General features: G+C 49.0%; 1 protein-coding gene across 1 annotated transcript in view; it reads left to right on the top strand.

Annotated features, from left to right (window-relative positions):
• The window catches only part of LOC127439872 (D(2) dopamine receptor A-like), a 105,808-nt gene that overhangs the window by 70,123 nt on the left and 16,757 nt on the right, over positions 1-18,928 (top strand). The window contains exon 3 of the mRNA XM_051696146.1: positions 15,219-15,328. Coding sequence (XP_051552106.1) covers positions 15,219-15,328 — 110 coding nt within the window. The remainder of the gene's footprint in view (positions 1-15,218; positions 15,329-18,928) is intronic.

The raw sequence follows: 18,928 nt of genomic DNA, 5'->3' as shown, positions 1-18,928 counted from the left end.
AAAAGTAATGTAGTTTGGCTGACAGGACTGTTAAACTCATGAGCTTTGAAATTGGAACACTGATAAAGCCCCAGTGCTTGAAGATCCCCATAGATTGATACATGGTCCGAACAAAGGTGAAAGTGAATGATTTATGAAGACATATGATGAGAATTTCTGCACTTTAATGATGCCTGAACGAGTAATAAAACTTAAATATGCTGTGAAATAGGAATTACCCCCTGTATGACCTGATCATATAATGATATATATTACGCTGGTAATTAAATTATATGATGAATAAGAGAATGCAGTGCGGAGCCTACCGCTAGGTGTTAGAGGCGTGCTGCAACAGTGGTGCTTATGATGAGAACATGGAAGTATGTATAGAGTAAGAAAACACTGCATTTTCCGAAGCAACATTAATGTGCCCTTGAAGGCGCTCGGGTAGGGAACACCGCTCGAAATGTTGAACCGAACGAAATAAGTTAATTATTTCACTAAGGACCCTTTCACAAGACCTTAGTGAAGGCTACATTTAAATGTGATCTCATGCTCCCTTAAGAGTGCCCACATCATGAGCTCTGCCCGCTATGTGATTTAGAGCGAAGACGACCAACAAAACAGGGATATCTTACTGAATGGAGTGATGGGACCCCATACAATGAGCACTATACATCATGAAATGCCTGAATAATGATCGTAATTCCCAGATGGGGAACATTTGGGCATGCAACATGGTGAATGACATGCGAGTGAACCTTGACCGAGTTACCCTCATGTGATCATGCTGTGAACGCGTGGTTACATGCCATTACTATGAGAGCGAATGCGCTGTTGACATGAAAGCTTTTGACATTTTTGCTTTTTGATATTGATGCAGATGTGTTATGATGAACAGACAGCATAGCAACAGAAGGCCTAGACCCATGACTAAATCTGAATGCATTTGATGGATATGATAAAACTTAACTTATTTCTGATGGAGATCAGCTGCTGCCTGAGCCAATGATCTTGACAGACTTGGCGAGGAGCGCGCTCCTTCCGCGCCAGGTCGTGCATTCCGATTGAGGATGCAGTGGCTCGATTGAGGTAGATTTCCTAAGTGAATGAGATATGGATGAAAATCCGGGTTTGCTGATTGTTTACTCCCCATGGGTTTGATGCGGGCAGAAGTTGAGATGAAGAGACGGCATTGTTGGGAAGGGAAGGTGGGCTTCCAGAGGTGTTCTGTGCACTGGTTCTCTTGTGGCCTGGAGAGGTCGGAACATGTCTATTATGATTCCGAGAGGGCGCGATCCCACTAAGAATCCGGAAATTTGCAGACGTGTGTTTGTGCGAGGACTGTTGATTCTGGATAAGGTAAGGAGCAGTGAATAAGTCTGTGTCCATAGCTGGATGTTAGCTAGTCGGAGAGCGACTTGGACTCGACGTCAGACAGTGCTATAGAATGATGTTGCCGTGTTAGCACAACTGAAACATCAATGTGATAGATTGTGAGCAGACTTATAAAGCAATAGCTTACATGTGATTGGCTAGGAGTTACCTAGCTAATGGTGCGATGATGTAAAGCTGCTAGTCTTCCCACTAGAACTACGCTGCGCTTACATTTCTGGGATTGATTTGCATTTTTTGCACCAAACTACGTTCATCTCTAGGAGACAGAATGTGTCTCCTTCCTGAGCGGTATGATGGCTGTGTAGTCCCATGGCGTTTATACTAGTGTTGGGTTCGAGTCCACCTTAGTCGAGTCCGAGTCAAGTCAGAGGCTGTGTCTCATTTGGAAGGCTGCATCCTGCGGAGGTCACATTTGTTGGCCGCATACGTCATTGAGGCTGTCTCGTTTCATAAAAGCAAGTAGGACACTTCTAATGCGACCTTCTTTCACGGGAATTCAGAGGATGCATGAGGTGTATCCTTCGTGGGCACTCACAACCCACAATTATTTGCTTCAACGGAAATGTCTAAAATAATAACGCCAATTTGCCCATAAATATGATATTCAAACGCAAGTAATGTTAATTCCCAAGTTGAAGTACCTCAGTAGATGGGTGCAGAGTATATAATATGTATTATTATATTAATATATAATTAAAATAAAGTATTAGACTAAAAGTACACCTGTAAAATCAATTTTCTTTTCTCTTTACATCTTTATAACTCTCCTAAAATGTACCTCGTATTCCCTCCTAAAGGGACTTTGATCCCTTCTCACTCAAAGCGATCGCGCTTGTTAAAGAGTGGCGTGCTGTCATAGCAACCATGTGTAGGGCTTTACTGGTTGTTTAGATCAGTGTTACTATCAGAAATAATTAATAATTATTTCTGTAGTTATTAATTAATATTTGAATTAATCAATTGAATCTAACTCATTAAAACCTCATATGGGGCTCCAGTAAATGTAGTGCGCTACGTTTAGGAGCAAGTTTGGTTATTAGCAATAATTAATAATTATCAAAGATAATTATTAATTATTAAAATCAATAGAACATTGATGAGAATCAATGTTAGCTTTTTTAAATCCTTTAAATCAACAATTATCAAAGATAATCGTTAATTGTTAACATCGATGAAACATTAATTAAAATTAACACTAGCTTATTGATCATTCAAATTCAATCATCAAAGATAATTATCAATTATCAAAAATCAATAGAATATTAATAAGGATTAACACTGACGGGGCACCACCCTGAAATCAGGGACTAATAACCAAATAGTAAAACAGTCTCAATATTAGATTGTTTCCATAGGAAAATCGACATCCGAAGAATATCGATTTTCCGGAAAAAAAACAATGAATGAAGGTTTGAATCCGAGCACTGACATCCCGTCAGCATGACACAGGCGTATGCAAAAAAAACAAAACACTTCTCTTTGTAATATAAACAAAGTTTATTTATGCAGTAATATCAATTAATAATTAATACAATGCAGTCAATAAACTTCCGACTTACAACTACAAACTAAACAGTTATATGATTAGATATGGAAATAAAAATAATCCTATAACACATAAGGTGTGTGTGTGACAGTGTGTGTGTGTGTGTAAGGAGGGACGTGCACAAAATGGCGGACGTGACACTCGTGGAGAGTATGTCATGCGAGACTTCCGGCCAGGGAATATGACCATGAATGGGGGCGGAAAGAAACCAGTCAATGGCGACTGGCGTCTACCAGTTACCGCGTGTATCCGCTTGTATGATAGTTTAGGGACAAAGCTGGGCTTTAGCATTTAAGCTATCTACGAGCCAAAATGTGTGCCAGAATGTTTGTGAGGGGTCGCGTGCCTGCTCGCGTGTGTGTGTGTGGTTAGTACGAGAGAGAGAGAGAAGTGACAGCCCTAAAGCTGATTTCGCGATCGTGGGAGAGAAAGCAGCTGTTAGTTCATCACTCAGAGACGCGGTGGACGGCTCGTAAACAGTCCCGCGTACATTGACTATTTAATGGATGAACTCAGTTTACCTGTCTCACCCGTGATTGCGAAATTGCACAAAAGTCCAATTTGGTTGGACCACAATACAGCAAAACAAAATCGTGATAATAATACCCTGAGTATAAATAATGAGCGGACATGGTGGTCCGTAAACTGTACAAGCAAAAACCTTGAAACACAAGAATAGCACACTATAATATTCTATCTCTGCCCAGACGTAAACCTCTTACTTGAATCGCATGAGGACACAGGTAGAATGTGTTCCCTATCTGTCACTCACTCGACGTTGGTGTCGATGTAGTGACACTAGGGGTCACCCTTGGGAGCCCGAGACACCTCTGGTCTTTGATAAAAGGCCAATGAAAACTGGCGAGTGGTATTTGCATGCCACTCCCCCGGACAGAGGAGCTGGTATGCAACCACTCATTCAGATTTTCTCTTCGGAGCCGAACGGTCATGCTCATTGAGCTGAATAGCACTGTTCATTCACCTCTGCTGGATCTGACGGTGCATTTCAGCGGCTTCACCCTCCTCTGCACTGGTGCACTGCAAAGAACGCCCCTGAGCGCTTCGGCAGAAAAACTAGAGAGTATATCTTCTGAAAGAGCGTTTTTCCCCTCTAAAAGAGTATATTTCTCGAAAAGAGCGCACACACAGAATGTCTTTTTAAAGACGCGTCTTTCTAAAGATGCCTTTCCAATCGTGTGTTATTCCTGGTTGCGGTCGTTTTCTCTCAACTTCGGATGGTCATGATCGCTGTCTTTCGTGTCTGGGCACGACCCACACGGAGGCAGCGTTTATGAATGGTTCATGTTCTCATTGAGAGAACATGACCATGGCAAAGTTGCGGTCCCGGGTATCCCCCCGTGGACCTCCCATTCCCCAGCACGCTCGTCTGCCCCAATCGGGCTTCCGGATGAGTTCGCCGGCTCGTTGCACAGCGAGTCTGGCTTCTTGTTCGGGGCCCGCGAAGATGATGAGCTCTCGAGCGCAGCATCAGAGAGCGGGCTTGTCCAGTCGGATGCAGAAGCCTCAGCTGGGCTTCCCCCTTCGGGGACGGTCGCCCAGTTACAGGCCGATGCCGAAATGACGGACATGCTTTCTAGCATGTCGGGCTAGAGTGGAACCCTCCGCTCTCCCCTGAACCCTCGCGGCTTGATGATTGGTTTCTGGGCTCGCAGTGCCGCTCAAAACAGCCGCGCCCCGCTCCAGTGCCATTCTTCCCGGAGGTGCATGAGGAGCTGACGAAGTCGTGGGAGGCCCCTTTTACTGCCCGACCCCGACTCCGCAATTCCCCCGCTCTCACTACCCTCGATGGCACTTATGCCCGCAGAGCGCCGCCACCTGGCGTGGATGCCCTAAGCTCCCGTCCAAGCCCTGTAGGCTCACGTCATCCCTGACGGCTAAGGACTACAGCGCTGCTGGACAAGCCGCCTCTGCCCTGCACGCCATGGCTCTCCTGCAGGTCCACCAAGCCAAGGCGCTGAAAGAACTGCACGAGGGTAGTTCCGACCCAGATTTGATGCAGGAACTGCGCTCGGCGACCGACCTTGCCCTCCGGGCGACAAAGGTCACGGCGCGGTCTCTCGGGCAGACGATGGCCACACTAGTGGTCCAGCAGTGCCACCTGTGGCTCAACCTGGTCGAGATGGGCGAGGCCGACAAGACACGGTTCCTTGCTGCCCCCATTTCCCAGGCGGGCCTATTTGGCGACACCGTTGAGGACTTTGCCCAGCAGTTCTCGATGGTAAAGCAGCAGATGGAAGCAATCTGGCACATCCTGCCCCGGCACGGCTCAAGATCCGCACCCCGTCTGCTCGTCGCCAAGGGCATCCCCCTGCAGTGACTGCACCGGCTCCACTGCAGCCTGCCCCTCTGGCCCGGCCCCGGCGTGGAGCCCACAGCAGGAAGCCGACACCACCCGTCTAACAGCCGGCGCTGAAGAACCCACGGAGGTCCTCGAAGTGCCCCTGAGACGGGCAACCCAGGGTCGAGGGAACCCACTCACGAGGAGCTGGTAGAAAGACCACTCCATCCCCCGGTGGAGGGCCGGGTGGAAAATCTTTTGTTGCCTTTTTGTTTGATTTCGCCGCACACCCAAGTGGCTGCAGTACAAAACAGTTCAGCAAAAGAGCGGCTTCCTTCCTCCCTGGGTCACATGCCCGGTGTGTACGGTCGTCACCACAACTACCGGCCACGGGCTTTTTCTTGCAGGATTGGCGCTCCAGCGGTGTCCTTTCCGCCCCTGAGCGCCCAGCTGTGGCACACAGCCGCCCCCGATGTGGCAGCCTCCACGGGTTACGAGGACAGGCCTCTTCCTCCCCCGTCTCAGGCTGTTCCAGGGGTGGTCACAAGGAGCCAGGTAAGTGCTTCGATGTCCCTAGACTCAGCATGGCCACAATGTGCTATGGCACCTCGCACTCCGCCCCGCCGCGAGGCCCCACTTGCCAGTACGTCCGACGACGTTGTCCCCTTGGTCCCCCTCGCGCTTCCCAATCCATTGCGGTGGCTGGTCCGGACCGTCCGACTCGGCTACGCGATTCAGTTCGCCAGGCGCCCGCCCAGGTTCAGCGGTATTCACTTCACCTTGGTCAAGGGCGAAAACGCTGTCACCCTGTGCACGGAGATCGCTACCCTCCTACGGAAGGGCGCGATAGAACCTGTCCCTCCAGCCGAGATGAAGAAAGGCTTTTACAGCCCCTACTTCTGTGTAAAGCTCGGTTCAGTACTCGCAGGTCCAAGATTGGCCGCAACCCACCGCCTTTTTTCGGCGGTGGGTTGCGGCCAATCTTGGACCTGTGAGTACTGAACCAAGTTTACACGGACTCCCATTCAAGATGCTGATGCAAAGATGCATTCTAGCGAGCGTCCTGCATCAAGATTGGTTCGCGGCGGTAGACCTGAAGGATGCGTACTTTCACGTCTCGATCCTTCCTCGACACAGACCCTTCCTGCGGTTCGCGTTCGAGGGTCAGGCGTATCAGTACAAAGTCCTCCCTTTCGGCCTGTCCCTGTCTCCTCGCGTCTTTACGAAGATCGCAGAGGCTGCCCTTGCCCCGTTAAGGGAGGTGGGCATTCGCATTCTCAACTATCTCGACAACTGGCTAATCTTAGCTCACTCTCGAGACGGGTTATGCGCACACAGGGACCTGGTGCTCTCACACCTCAGCCGACTAGGGCTTCGGGTCAACTGGGAAAAGAGCAAGCTCCTCCTGGTTCAGAGCATCTCTTTTCTCATTTTGGAGTTGGACTCAGTCTCCTTGACGGCGCGCCTTACGAACGAGCGCGCCCAGTTGGTGCTGGAATGTTTGAAGGCATTCAAACAGAAAACAGCAGTTCCACTGAAAAATTTTCTGAGGCTCCTGGGGCATACGGCATCCTCGGCGGTGGCCACCCCGCTCGGGTTGATGCATATGAGGCCGCTTCAGCACTGGCTCCAGACTCGAGTCCCGAGACGGGCATGGCGCCACGGGACACACCGCGTGGCCATTACGTCAGTCTGTCACCGTCTTTTCGGCCCTTGGACCGACCTCTCATTTCTACGAGCAGGTGTTCCCCTAGAACTGGTCTCCAGGCGCGTTGTGGTCATGACAGACGCCTCCAAAACGGGCTGGGGCGCTGTTTGCAATGGCATGCAGCCACCGGCTTCTGGATGGGTCCGCGACTGCATTGGCACATCAACTGCCTCGAGTTACTGGCAATTCTGCTCGCCCTGCGGAGGTTCCGGTCATTGATCCAGGGCAAGCACGTGCTAGTTCGGACGGACAGCACGGCAGTGGTAGCATATGTTAACCGCCAAGGCGGTCTGCGCTCTCGCTGTATGTCACAACTCGCCCGCCGTCTCCTCCTCCGGAGTCGGCAGCACCTCAAGTCGCTGCAAGCCACTCACATCCCGGGCAACCTCAACACTACAGCGGACCCGCTGTCACGGCAGGTTTCCCTCAGAAGAGAGTGGAGACTCCACCCTCAGGTTGTCCAGCTGATTTGGAGTCGATTCGGTCGGGCACAGGTGGACCTGTTCACCTCCCAAGAATCCTCCCACTGCCCGCTCTGGTACGCCCTCACCGAGGCTCCCCTTGGCATAGACGCGCTGGCACACAGCTGGCCCCCTGGCATTCGCAAATATGCGTTTCCCCCAGTGAGCCTGCTTGCACAGACCCTGTGCAAGGTCAGGGAGGATGAGGAGCAGGTCGTCCTGGTAGCACCCTACTGGCCCACCCAGATGTGGTTCTCAGACCTCACGCTCCTCGTGACAGCTTCCCCCTGGCAAATTCCCCTGAGGAAGGACCTTCTTTCTCAGGGACGGGGCACCCTCTGGCACGCGCGCCCAGACCTCTGGAATCTCCATGTCTGGTCCCTGGACAGGACGCGGAAGACCTAAGTGGCCTACCACCCGCGGTGGTAGACATGATCACTCTACGAGGCGCCTGTATGCCTTTAAGTGGCGTCTATTCGCTAATTGGTGTTCTTCTCGACACGAAGACCCCCAGAGATGTGCAGTCGGATCAGTGCTTTCCTTCCTGCAGGAGAGGCTGGAAGGGAGGCTGTCCCCTTCCACCTTGAAGGTGTACGTTGCTGCCATAGCAGCACACCACAACGCAGTTGACGGTAAGTCCTTAGGGAAGCACGACCTGATCATCAGGTTCCTAATAGGTGCCAGGAGGCTGAATCCCTCCAGACCGCCCCTCGTTCCCTCATGGGATCTCTCTGTAGTTCTTCAGGGTCTACAGAGAGCCCCCTTTGAGCCTTTGCAGTCAGCCGAGCTTAAGGCACTCTCTTTGAAGACTGCCCTCCTGACTGTGCTCACTTCCATCAAGAGGGTAGGTGACCTGCAAGCGTTCTCTGTCAGCGAAACATGCCTGGAGTTCAGTCCGGGCTATTCTCACTTGATCCTGAGACCCCGACCAGGCTATGTGCCCAAGGTTCCCACCACTCCTTTTAGGAACCAGGTGGTGAACCTGCAAGCGCTGCCCCAGGAGGAGGCAGACCCAGCCCTGTCGTTGCTGTGTCCGGTGCATGCTTTACGCATCTATTTGGATCGCACGCAGAGCTTTAGAGTCTCTGAGCAGCTCTTTGTCTGCTTTGGTGCACAGCAGAAAGGAAGCGCTGTCTCCAAGCAGAGGATCGCCCACTGGCTCGTTGATGCCATAACCATGGCATATCTCGCCCAAAACATGCCACCCCCGGTAGGGCTACGAGCCCATTCTACCCGTGGTGTAGCGGCTTCTTGGGCCCTGGCCAGAGGTGCCTCTCTAACAGACATTTGCAGAGCAGCGGGCTGGGCAACACCCAACACCTTTGCAAGGTTCTACAACCTCCGGGTGGAACCGGTTTCGTCCCAGGTAGTGGCACGCAACACAAGCGGATAAGCCTGGGATAGCCAGCCAGGTGTATCGCTTGCACATAGCACCTTCCACCTCCTTTTGAGCTGAAGACGTGCTCCGTTAATTCCCAGTAGTGTTCAAAAAATTTGTTCCCTGGTTGACTTCCTCCGAGCCCTGTGGCAGTCAAGTTTTCGGAGAGACTCACTGCCGGCCCAGTACACGTGCTAATTAAGAGCCCTGTTCTGGGGTAGGTGCTCCGCATGTGGTGGTTCCCTGTAAGGCTAAACCCCATGCGATATACATCTTCCGCTAGTTCGTTTCCCTGCTGGCAAACTGCGTCTTCCTTTGGCAGAGCCCCTCTGCCCCAGTCTCCATGTTTGTAGTAACTCCTCCCCCATTGGGCAGGATCTACCTTGAAGGCTCTCCACATGGTTGGAAAGACCATGTGATGTATTTTTCCACTTAAAAATATCTCCCCCTCTCTTGGGGCGAGGTGTGGTCTCTGCGGTGTCCTCCCCTTGGGAGGGACACCCCCCGACTAGACCTGGCGGCCCAGTCGGATAATCCCCCTTCTTTTTTAGGGAGTGGAAAAAGAGAAGGGGAAAAGAGGCCATGACTGGGTTAAGCCTGTCTCTATCTTTGGGTAGTCGACTTGTCCCCAAAAAGGGCCGTTCGACACTCATAACTGTGTTGGGGGAGGTTACGTGTCAACCTGGTGTGCTGGCTATGAGGCACACAGCAAGTCTGCCCACCACACACCACCAGTTCACGTAACACCGTTCAGCCTTGTGGCGTTTTGTATAGGGACCCCTAGTGTCACTACATCGACACCAACGTCGAGTGAGTGACAGATAGGGAACATCATGGTTACTGGTGTAACCTCCATTCCCTGATGGAGGGAACAAGACGTTGGTCCCTCCTGCCACAACGCTGAACTACCCGCTGAAATGGCTGGACCTTATATCGGCTCCTCAGCGTAAAACCTGAATGAGTGGTTGCATACCAGCTCCTTTTATACCTGTATGTCCGGGGGAGTGGCATGCAAATACCACTCGCCAATTTTCTTTGGCCTTTTATCAAAGACCAGAGGTGTCTCGGGCTCCCAAGAGTGACCCCTAGTGTCACTACATCGACACCAACGTCTCGTTCCCTCCATCAGGGAACGGAGGTTACACCAGTAACCATGACGTTTTCCTCCGTCCTTTAACTCTGACCCTTGAGGCTCGGGTGATGACGGGAGGCTGTTTCCTCGCTCTGTCGGCAGGTGGTACGGCTGTTGATTCTCGGCGGGCTGGCGGAGATCTCAGAAATGTCGACTTGATTGAAGATGGAAGAGAAATCTTTAATCTCTTCACTTCTGTAGGCAAACGGATGAAGATGCGACTTGCTCGGAGGTCTCCTTCAGATCCGTTAGAGTGTTCGGTTGAACACAGAGTAATCTCAACTCATCCAGCGAGATGGAGATTGTATGGCCACAGTTTCAAGTCGGACGTTACTTCCTTGTGCCACAAGGTTGCACCTGAGAGCAGCAAAGAACTGCATCCACACACTGCAAGCAAAGTTGCTGGAAGCAAATCCCGAAAGCATTTCAGAGGTATTTCAACTCCTGATGATGTCATGTTTGAGGGACGTTCTGTTGTGTGCCTCATCCAATAGGAGTTGAGAGTTCGATCCTTTAGTGAGCAAGGCTTCATGGGATTTGTAGTCTGTTTTGGACTCCCTTTGTTTGATTTTGGCGCGATTTTTATCAGTATAATTTACGACTTGGAATGTGGGGGCTTGAGTTAGGTTTTTACGACTGTGTTAGGCCTGCCTTTGTCTTCTATCTGAATACATGAGGCCCAACACATGTTACAATCCGTTTCCGTTTGTACTACTAAGGCCGTCTCATTTAAATGAGACTTGTTTAAAGGAGGAAGCTCTGTATACTGCAGCCTTCAAAGGATGCATCCTACCAAGCATGCAGTCTTCAAAAGGAGACATAGCCAGAGTCATTAAACAATCGAGTCCATGTTGAGTCCGAGTCCAAAAAGGGCTGAGTCTGATTCAAGACTGAATCCATAACAGGCCAAATCCAAGTCGAGTCCAAGTCCAAATGAATCTGTTCATGAATCTGAATTCAAATTGTAATCATAAACTCAACATCAATATTTTAAGTTTATTTTAAGAAAAACAATTTGTCAATATCAATGCAAAAAACAAATGATTAGTATCCTGCTGAACAAATTTCAAAGTGGTTTCAGAATGAAAGCATATGCTTTAGGTGTAAGAAGACAAAAATATCCTTCAACACACTGTTGACATTTCAATTATTTGTTGCTTTTCCCCTCCACTCAAACATACACCAAAAAAAGTGAAAGCTGCATTCGTCATTACAACCAGAGTTATTATTATTTCGAATTATAATTTAGTTTTTATTTCTACTTCATTTTCAATTCGTCCATTCAGTTTATTTTAGTTTAATCTAAAATTATGGGTGAAATACATTTAATGTAATTAATTAAATGCATTTAATGTGTTTATTACATTTAATAAATGGTAATATTAAAACATTTAATAATGCCCATAAAATTAAATACAACAATAAAACAGAAAAGATCAGATACCATTAAAAAATATTTATATACTACATACTACACTTCACAGTTTTCAGTACTCCTGCTGTGTCGAGGTGTAGCCTACATCCCTAAATCAAGATCAAACTCACCTTGGGCTGACATTTCATTCTTTTCACATTATATTTAGTATGGATAATAGGTGAATAGAGACTTCTCCCCTCACTTGTGTTCTTCGTTGTATTTTTTTACTTTTTTGCCATTGAAATGCAAGTGCCAGCTAGATAACACCCAGAGGTTGCGCTACAAATATGTGACAGATTGAGTTGTAAAATTTCCATCATGGTCTATTTCATCCATCATATTTGTTTAAATGTCCCTGATACATAGTAAATTAGATTTTGTCTTGATATAGTCAACATTTTCAGTTAGAAATGACTTTGCGTAATAAGCGTGAGTCTGATAAAACGTGTTCCATTTAATCATTTGCAGAGTTGGGAAACATACTTTTTAAAGTGTACTTTATTGATATTTCTGGATAAGAACAGCAGAGCACGTCTGGCGAATGGCGATCTCTTTCCCGCACACAAATACAGCACGGGCGCACGGGCGCGCGGGCAAGAGAGTTAAAAAAAGTACTTTGAAAGAGTGCGCGAGGTCGGTCGCCGAGCGCAGCTCCTGCATCAATCCCGGGGCAGAACTACCCTCGTGCAGTTTCTTTAGTGCCTTGGCGGACTTGCAGGAGAGCCATGGCGTGCAGGGTGGAGGCGGCTTGTCCAGCGGAACCGTAGGCACTGGCCGTCAGAGACGATGTAAACCTACAGGCCTTGGACGGGGGCTTTGGGCACCCGCGCCAGGTGGCAGCGCTCTGCAGGCATAGGTGCACCGTGAGCGCCTTTATCCACTGGGGGATTGCCGAATAGCCCTTGGCCGCCCCACCGTCGAGGGTAGTGAGGGCGGGGAAGCTGAATAGATAGGGACCGGGCAGTAAAAAAGTGCCTCCCACGACCTTGTCAGCACTTCATGCACTTCCGGGAAGAAAGGAACGGGGGCGGGGTGTGGCTTTCAGCCGCGAGCCCAGGATCCAATCATCAAGCCACGAGGGTTCAGGGAAGAGCGGAGGGTTCCACTCTAGCCGACGTTCGCGGCTGCCCGGGAAAGCATGTCATCATCTCCGCGTCAGCCTGTGACTGGGCAATCGTCCCCGAAGGGAGGAGCCCAGCTGAGGCTTCCGCGTCCGACTGGACGAGCCCACTCTCCGATGCTGCACTCGAGAGCTCATCACTTTCGCGGGCTCCGAATAAGAGGTCGAACTCGCCATGAGACGAGCCGGCAGACTCATCCGGAAGCCCGATCGGGGCAGACGAGCATGCTGGAGAATGGGAGATCCGTGGGGGGATACCCAGCGGAGGCAGACCCATTGGGGTCCCCAAATCGCCCCCAGTGCTAGCTGCGCTGGCCTCATACCCGTGGGTAAAAGGACCGAGGCGGGGAGCCTCTGGGGTGGCTTGCTTTCTTACGAAGGTGAGCCGTGACCACATCGTTGCCATGGACATGTCCTCGCAATGAGAACATGACCATCCACAAATGCTGTCTCCGCGTGAGCAGTTCCCAGACACAAAAGACAGTGATCGTGACCGTCAGAAGGCGAGAAATAACGAGCGCAACCAGGAATAACACACAATCGGAAAGGCATCTTTAAAAACACGTTCCGTGTGTGACGCTCTTTTAGAGAAATATACTCTTTTATTTCTGCCGAAGCGCCCAGGGGCATTCTCTGCAGTGCACCAGTGCAGAGGGGGGAGAAGCTGCTGAAATGCGCTGTCAGATCCAGCAGAGGTGAATGAACAGTCGTGGGAATTAAGCTCAATGAGCATGACCGTTCGGCTACGAAGAGAAAATCTGAATGAGTGGTTGCATACCAGTTCCTTTTATACCCATATGTCCGGGGGAGTGGCATGCAAATACCACTTGCCAATTTTCATTGGCCTTTTATCAAAGACCAGAAGTGTCTCGGACTCCCAAGAGTGACCCCTAGTGTCACTACATCGACACAACGTTGAGTGAGTGACAGATAGGGAACGTAGCTCTAAGGGGGTTTAGAGGAAAGGAGGAGGCGAGAACCGGCTTGACAACTTAAATAATAATTTATTAAACAAAACCCCAACCAAAAACACACAACTAAAAACACAGCACAGCTGTTTGTAATTCTCTCTCTCTCTCGAACTGTCGTCCCCGTCCGCCTTTATCCCTCGCGCGCCCCATCAGGCTGATTGGGGACCGGGTGTGTCTCATTCCAGCCCGGCCCCGCCCTCCCCAGCTCTACACTCCTCCCGGCGTTGCCTCAGGCCGGGGAGCCCCCGGCATGACGTACATCCCCCCCCACCCTTCCTCTCCGGGTGGGGGGGGCGTGCCTTATGCCCCGACTGCCTGCGGGTCCTCCCCGCCTTCCTCGACCTGGGAGGAGACAGGAGGGGAAAAAACAACACAAAATGGCGAGGGAAAGGCCAACACGGAGCGGCAGAGAGAGAGAGAGGAGAGAGAGAAAAAGAACCTCACCGGTTCTCTGATGCGCCGTCGCGTGGTCCTCGATCACTACTCCACCCTCTCAGGCGGGCTGCAGCCGCTCCTCCCCGGGCGGACCGGAGTCAGACCTCCGACCCCCAGCGGACAGAACGCCCCTCCGCGTTCCCGGCGTCCCGTGGGGACTCTCCTCCGCCCCTGGCAGCGGCCCTACCACTCCAGGCGGTCGGGGAGTCGCTTCCCTCCTCCCCCCCACGGACGGCGGTCTTCTTTCGACCCCTCCGCGTTCCCGGGGGACGGCAGGGCACTCCTCCGCCCCCGGCAGCGGCTCCCTCGCTCCAGGCGGTCGGGGAGTCCCGTCCCCACTCGCCTCGCGGACGGCGGCCGTTCCCCGCGTCCGGGTAGTCGGGCTACTCCGTCCCCCGTCGGACAGCAGCGGCGCTCCCCTGGGTGGACGGCAGTGTCGAGGACTCTGCGACGGGAATCCCTCCTCCTTCCCGGGTTTCGGCACCAGTGTAAGGGGGTTTAGAGGAAAGGAGGAGGCGAGAACCGGCTTGACAACTTAAATAATAATTTATTAAACAAAACCCCAACCAAAAACACACAACTAAAAACACAGCACAGCTGTCTGTAATTCTCTCTCTCTCTCGAACTGTCGTCCCCGGCCGCCTTTATCCCTCGCGCGCCCCATCAGGCTGATTGGGGACCGGGTGTGTCTCATTCCAGCCCGGCCCCGCCCTCCCCAGCTCTACAGTAGCCTATTGAAAACACTGTGATCGGTGAACACATGAGTGATGATCGATAAAGGTCGCACCTTTTGTATGAGCCAAGTTGTACAATATCTTGTGATTTTGCCATTTTGTTTGAATTATTACGAGTTCTTATGAGACTATGTTGCTCATCCTTATTTGCTGTATCATTTTGCCAAATCAGTGATAATGCTGACCCACATGGCAAGACTGCAACACATTGCAAGAGTGCTTATCAGGAAATATCATTTGTCCTGAGAAACATCTCTTTTCTATATCAGCAATAATAGCACTCTAAATTATACTGTACGTTACAGAAAATGAACATTAATTGACATAGTCAAGATTTAAAATGTCATTATCTGGTGAACAGGGTCACATCATTGTTGAAACAACTTTTTTTGTGCCATAAACTTATATACTCCATTTTCCAGAACAACACTTGTATTCATCAATGAGGTTTTTCCAATGCACTCTATATCCTTCATTATTAATTTACTGTATTTATATCGGCCAGGTTTTAAAGTTTTTTTGCATTCTTCTTGATGCTGTCAACAACAAATAACTGAACTTGCTATTTCAAAACTGTGTGTGTGCGTGCGTGCGTGCGTGCATGTGTGTGCGTGTGTATGTGTGTTTCTGTATATTGCAGGTGGTGGGAGAGTGGCGTTTCAGTAAAATCCACTGTGACATCTTTGTCACTCTGGACGTCATGATGTGCACAGCCAGCATTCTTAATCTGTGTGCTATTAGTATCGACAGGTAGGTTCTCCTATCAGTTAAAATAAATAGAGTAATGATTCTTCTAAATGACAGGAATGCCGCAGATCAATTACATTCCATCCAGCAGATGGTGAGGTTTTGAATTTTATAGATTTATTATATCTCTGCCAGTCTTAAGATGTTTTTAAACCAATCAATTGAGTTGAGTTGTTAAAAATCATGCTGGAAAAATGAGAGATGTTTCAAAAAGGAATTTACCACAATGTGTGTCATGCCTCCCTCGGGCTCTCCACCTTCCTCAGTGTTCCACTCCTCTTCACCCGATTTCTAATTCACCACACCTGCACTCAATCAGCTCACTCGTCAAGGATTGCTTAAATAGGCCACTTTCACCTCAGTTCACCATCAAGTCTCACACCTAGGACTACTGTTTGACCGCGCTGCTCCCATGCAGTGGTTTCCCGCTTTCCAAGTTTATTCGAGGCCAGAAGAGTTCCCTTATTGAACATTATATTGTTACCAGTTTCTCTGCCTGATTCTTCCTCCAAAGTACTGTGGACTACATTTATCTGGATACTCACCTTGATGTTCCATCGTCACCCTGAGAAGTCTACTTACCGTAACCTACCTGCTTACCTACCCGAGTATATCCTCCAGTGTATTGATTGCCTGTTTCATTTAATCTATGTCTTCATCTCACCATGTTTACCCTGTTTAACCTGTGATTTCTCATTAAACTGTCTTGCACCTGGTTTCACAACTAAACTTGTGTGGATTGAGTCCCTGACAGAAGACTTGACCTTCTATGGAACCAGCGAGACCCAACATGAACCCAGCAATATGACTCTTCCAGCTGTATCAGGAGGACCGCTCTCTGGAAGATTATGTGGCGGAGTTCTGAGAATTGGCCTATGAGGTGGACTTCAATGATGTGGCGTTGAAAGACTTCTTCTGGGTTGGGTTGACTGAGCCAGTGAGGTCCCTCATGCCTTATGGCAGAAGTCCCTGGACCCTGGTCCAATTCATTGATATGTCTTTGTTTAGTGGATCAGCCTTCACTGTAGGTGCGATGGAGGAGACCAACCCTCTTGCAGTGGATTCCACGGCTCCTTCCTCCACGGCTCCTTCCTCCTGGCCTGCAACAAGCCAATGCCTACTTGCCTGCCACAGGCAACAAGCCAATGCCCATGCCCACCACGGGCAATGAGCTAGTTCCTGAAGCCTCGTTCATCCCAGAGCCAGCTTTCATACCAGCTCTAACTCTAGAGGAAGTTTTTTTGGGGGGGCCACTATGGCTCCAGTGGTCTCTGAGCTCCCATCAACAGAGACCACTTTCTCCCCAGCCTCGGTGGTCCTGGAGACAGCCCTCTTTGAGCCTCCCATGGCTCTGCCCTTTGAGCCTCCAAGAGCACAGCTGTAGGCCATCCGGAAGAGAAGGGCTCCTACTCCCCTGTCACAGCCCGTGCTCATGACCACAGAGGTCGTTCCCCTATCACTCCCATGCTTGAGACCATGGAGGTAGTTGCCCAGTCGCTGCTGGGGCTCCTGACTACAATGACTCTGCCTCCCATGGCTCCGCCCTTCTGGTTCCTCCTCCAGAAACTCCTCCTCCAGTGGTTCCATCCACTCTGCCTCCGGATCCACGTCCTGAAACAAACCTCTGCTCCTCCTGCGGCTCTGCCCGCTCTGTCTCTGGATCCTCCTCCTGAAACATAAACCTCTGCTCCTCCTGCAGCTCTGCCCGCTCTACCTTCAGCTCCACCTCCTGAACCAAGTGTGGCTCTGTGGCCGCATCCTATCCCTGCCCTGTGGCCACCTCCCAGGCCTCCTGTCCCTGCCCTGTGGCCACCTCCCAGGCCTCCTGATTGTCCACTGGCTCCTCCCTGGCCTTCGGTGTTGTCCTCTTCATTTTGGGCTTCAGGAGCCGCCCCTTTTGGGGAGGGGGGTACTGTCACGCCTCCCTCGGGCTCTCCAACTCCCTCAGTGTTGCGTTCTTCTACACCCAATTTCTAATTCACCACACCTGCACTCAATCAGCTCACTCATTAAGGATTGCTTAAATAGGTCACTTTCACCTCAGTTCACCATCAAGTCTCTCACCTAGGACTACTGTTTGACCACGCTGCTCCCATGCAGTGTTTTCCCTCCTTACAAGTTTATTTGAGGCCTGAAGAGTTCCCTTATTGAACATTATATTGTTACCAGTTTCTCTGCCTGTTTCTTCCTCAAGTACTGTGGACTATATTTACCTGGAAACTCACCTTGACGTTCCATTGTCACCCTGAGAAGTCTACTTACCGTAACCTACCTGCTTACCTGAGTATTTCCTCCAGTGTATTTGTGTATTTCATCTATGTCTTCATCTCAACGTGTTTAACCTGTGATTTCACATTAAACTCTCTCGCACCTGGTTTCACAACTAAACTTGTGTGGATTGAGTCCCTGACAATGTGCTATACAGGCCACGTACACACACCACAATCTCTATTTATTGTTCTGCCTTAAATTTTTTAACAAGGATCGTAATATATGGGTGACTCCTAGACTAAGGGGCGGACTGGGACTAAAAAGTGGCCTTGATATTCTAGCCCAGAGCAGCCCACCAAACTCGGCCCACACTACACCATAACACACCGGCTCGTTTATTTAATTTTCCGGCTCAATTACAAATTTTTTTGCATTGGGGGGGGGGAAATACATTTCTATTGACTGCTAGTCATGACAACGGGCCCCACCAGTGCAAAAATTGTCATAACTTTTAAAACATATAAAACCACTGAAAATGTGAGTTATTTATTTTTTTGAGAAAGCACTAAAAATAAGCACTTTATAGTTCAGACAAATAACATGTCCGAAAGTTTTTCTCAACACACAGATGTTAGGTTAAAATGTACATGAAAGTACAAGGGGAAAGTGTGTATTTTAGGTGCTGTGACAAGTCAGCATAAAGATCTTAATCACCATTCAACTTTTTTCTAGAAGTGCAAATAAACTATTGTCTTAGTTAATATGAGGTTGTGGAAACAACAAGTATAATAATAATATATTATAAGTGTGTATATAGCTACATAAGATCATAAAATTATGTTTAAAATAGATGAAGAAATTAACCCACAGCAGGACACTAATGGCAATGCTTAATTTCATGCCATTTAAAAAAATAAAAATAAAAAGGAAAACAAAGTTGGCCAGAATATTTACATATATAAATATGTTAAATAAAATAAACATGCCTCTTAAAGTGAAAATATTTGCACATATTTTGCAGATTAATTGCTCATATTTTCACTCTATTTGAGTTTGTTGCATCTTTTATATCTGCAGTGTTTTAATTTCTTCCTCAGATTATTCTTGAGAAAAAGCCCTATACATTAACAAGTGCTGTTTCTGCTATCCTTTAAACAAAGTAAGTCTCAAAGACTCAAATAGCTACAAACTAATATTTTTCATGACTTATTTTCTGCATGTTCATTAGGCAGGAGCATTATTCATCAATCTCCCAAAAATGCTTTGCGGTATGAATGAATTATGCAAATGACTATGTACTGCTCATAGCTTTACTGTTTGCTGATATAATTTACGCTGCTGTTATTGTATTTGTTGTACAGTAACTTGCAGTTATTTGTCATTTAGTGATTA

The sequence above is a fragment of the Myxocyprinus asiaticus genome, chromosome 4 (genome assembly GCF_019703515.2).
Source record: "Myxocyprinus asiaticus isolate MX2 ecotype Aquarium Trade chromosome 4, UBuf_Myxa_2, whole genome shotgun sequence".
Lineage (NCBI taxonomy): Eukaryota > Metazoa > Chordata > Actinopteri > Cypriniformes > Catostomidae > Myxocyprinus > Myxocyprinus asiaticus.
The sequence above is the reverse complement of the archived record's forward strand: the minus strand, read 5'-3'. Positions and strand labels throughout refer to the sequence as shown.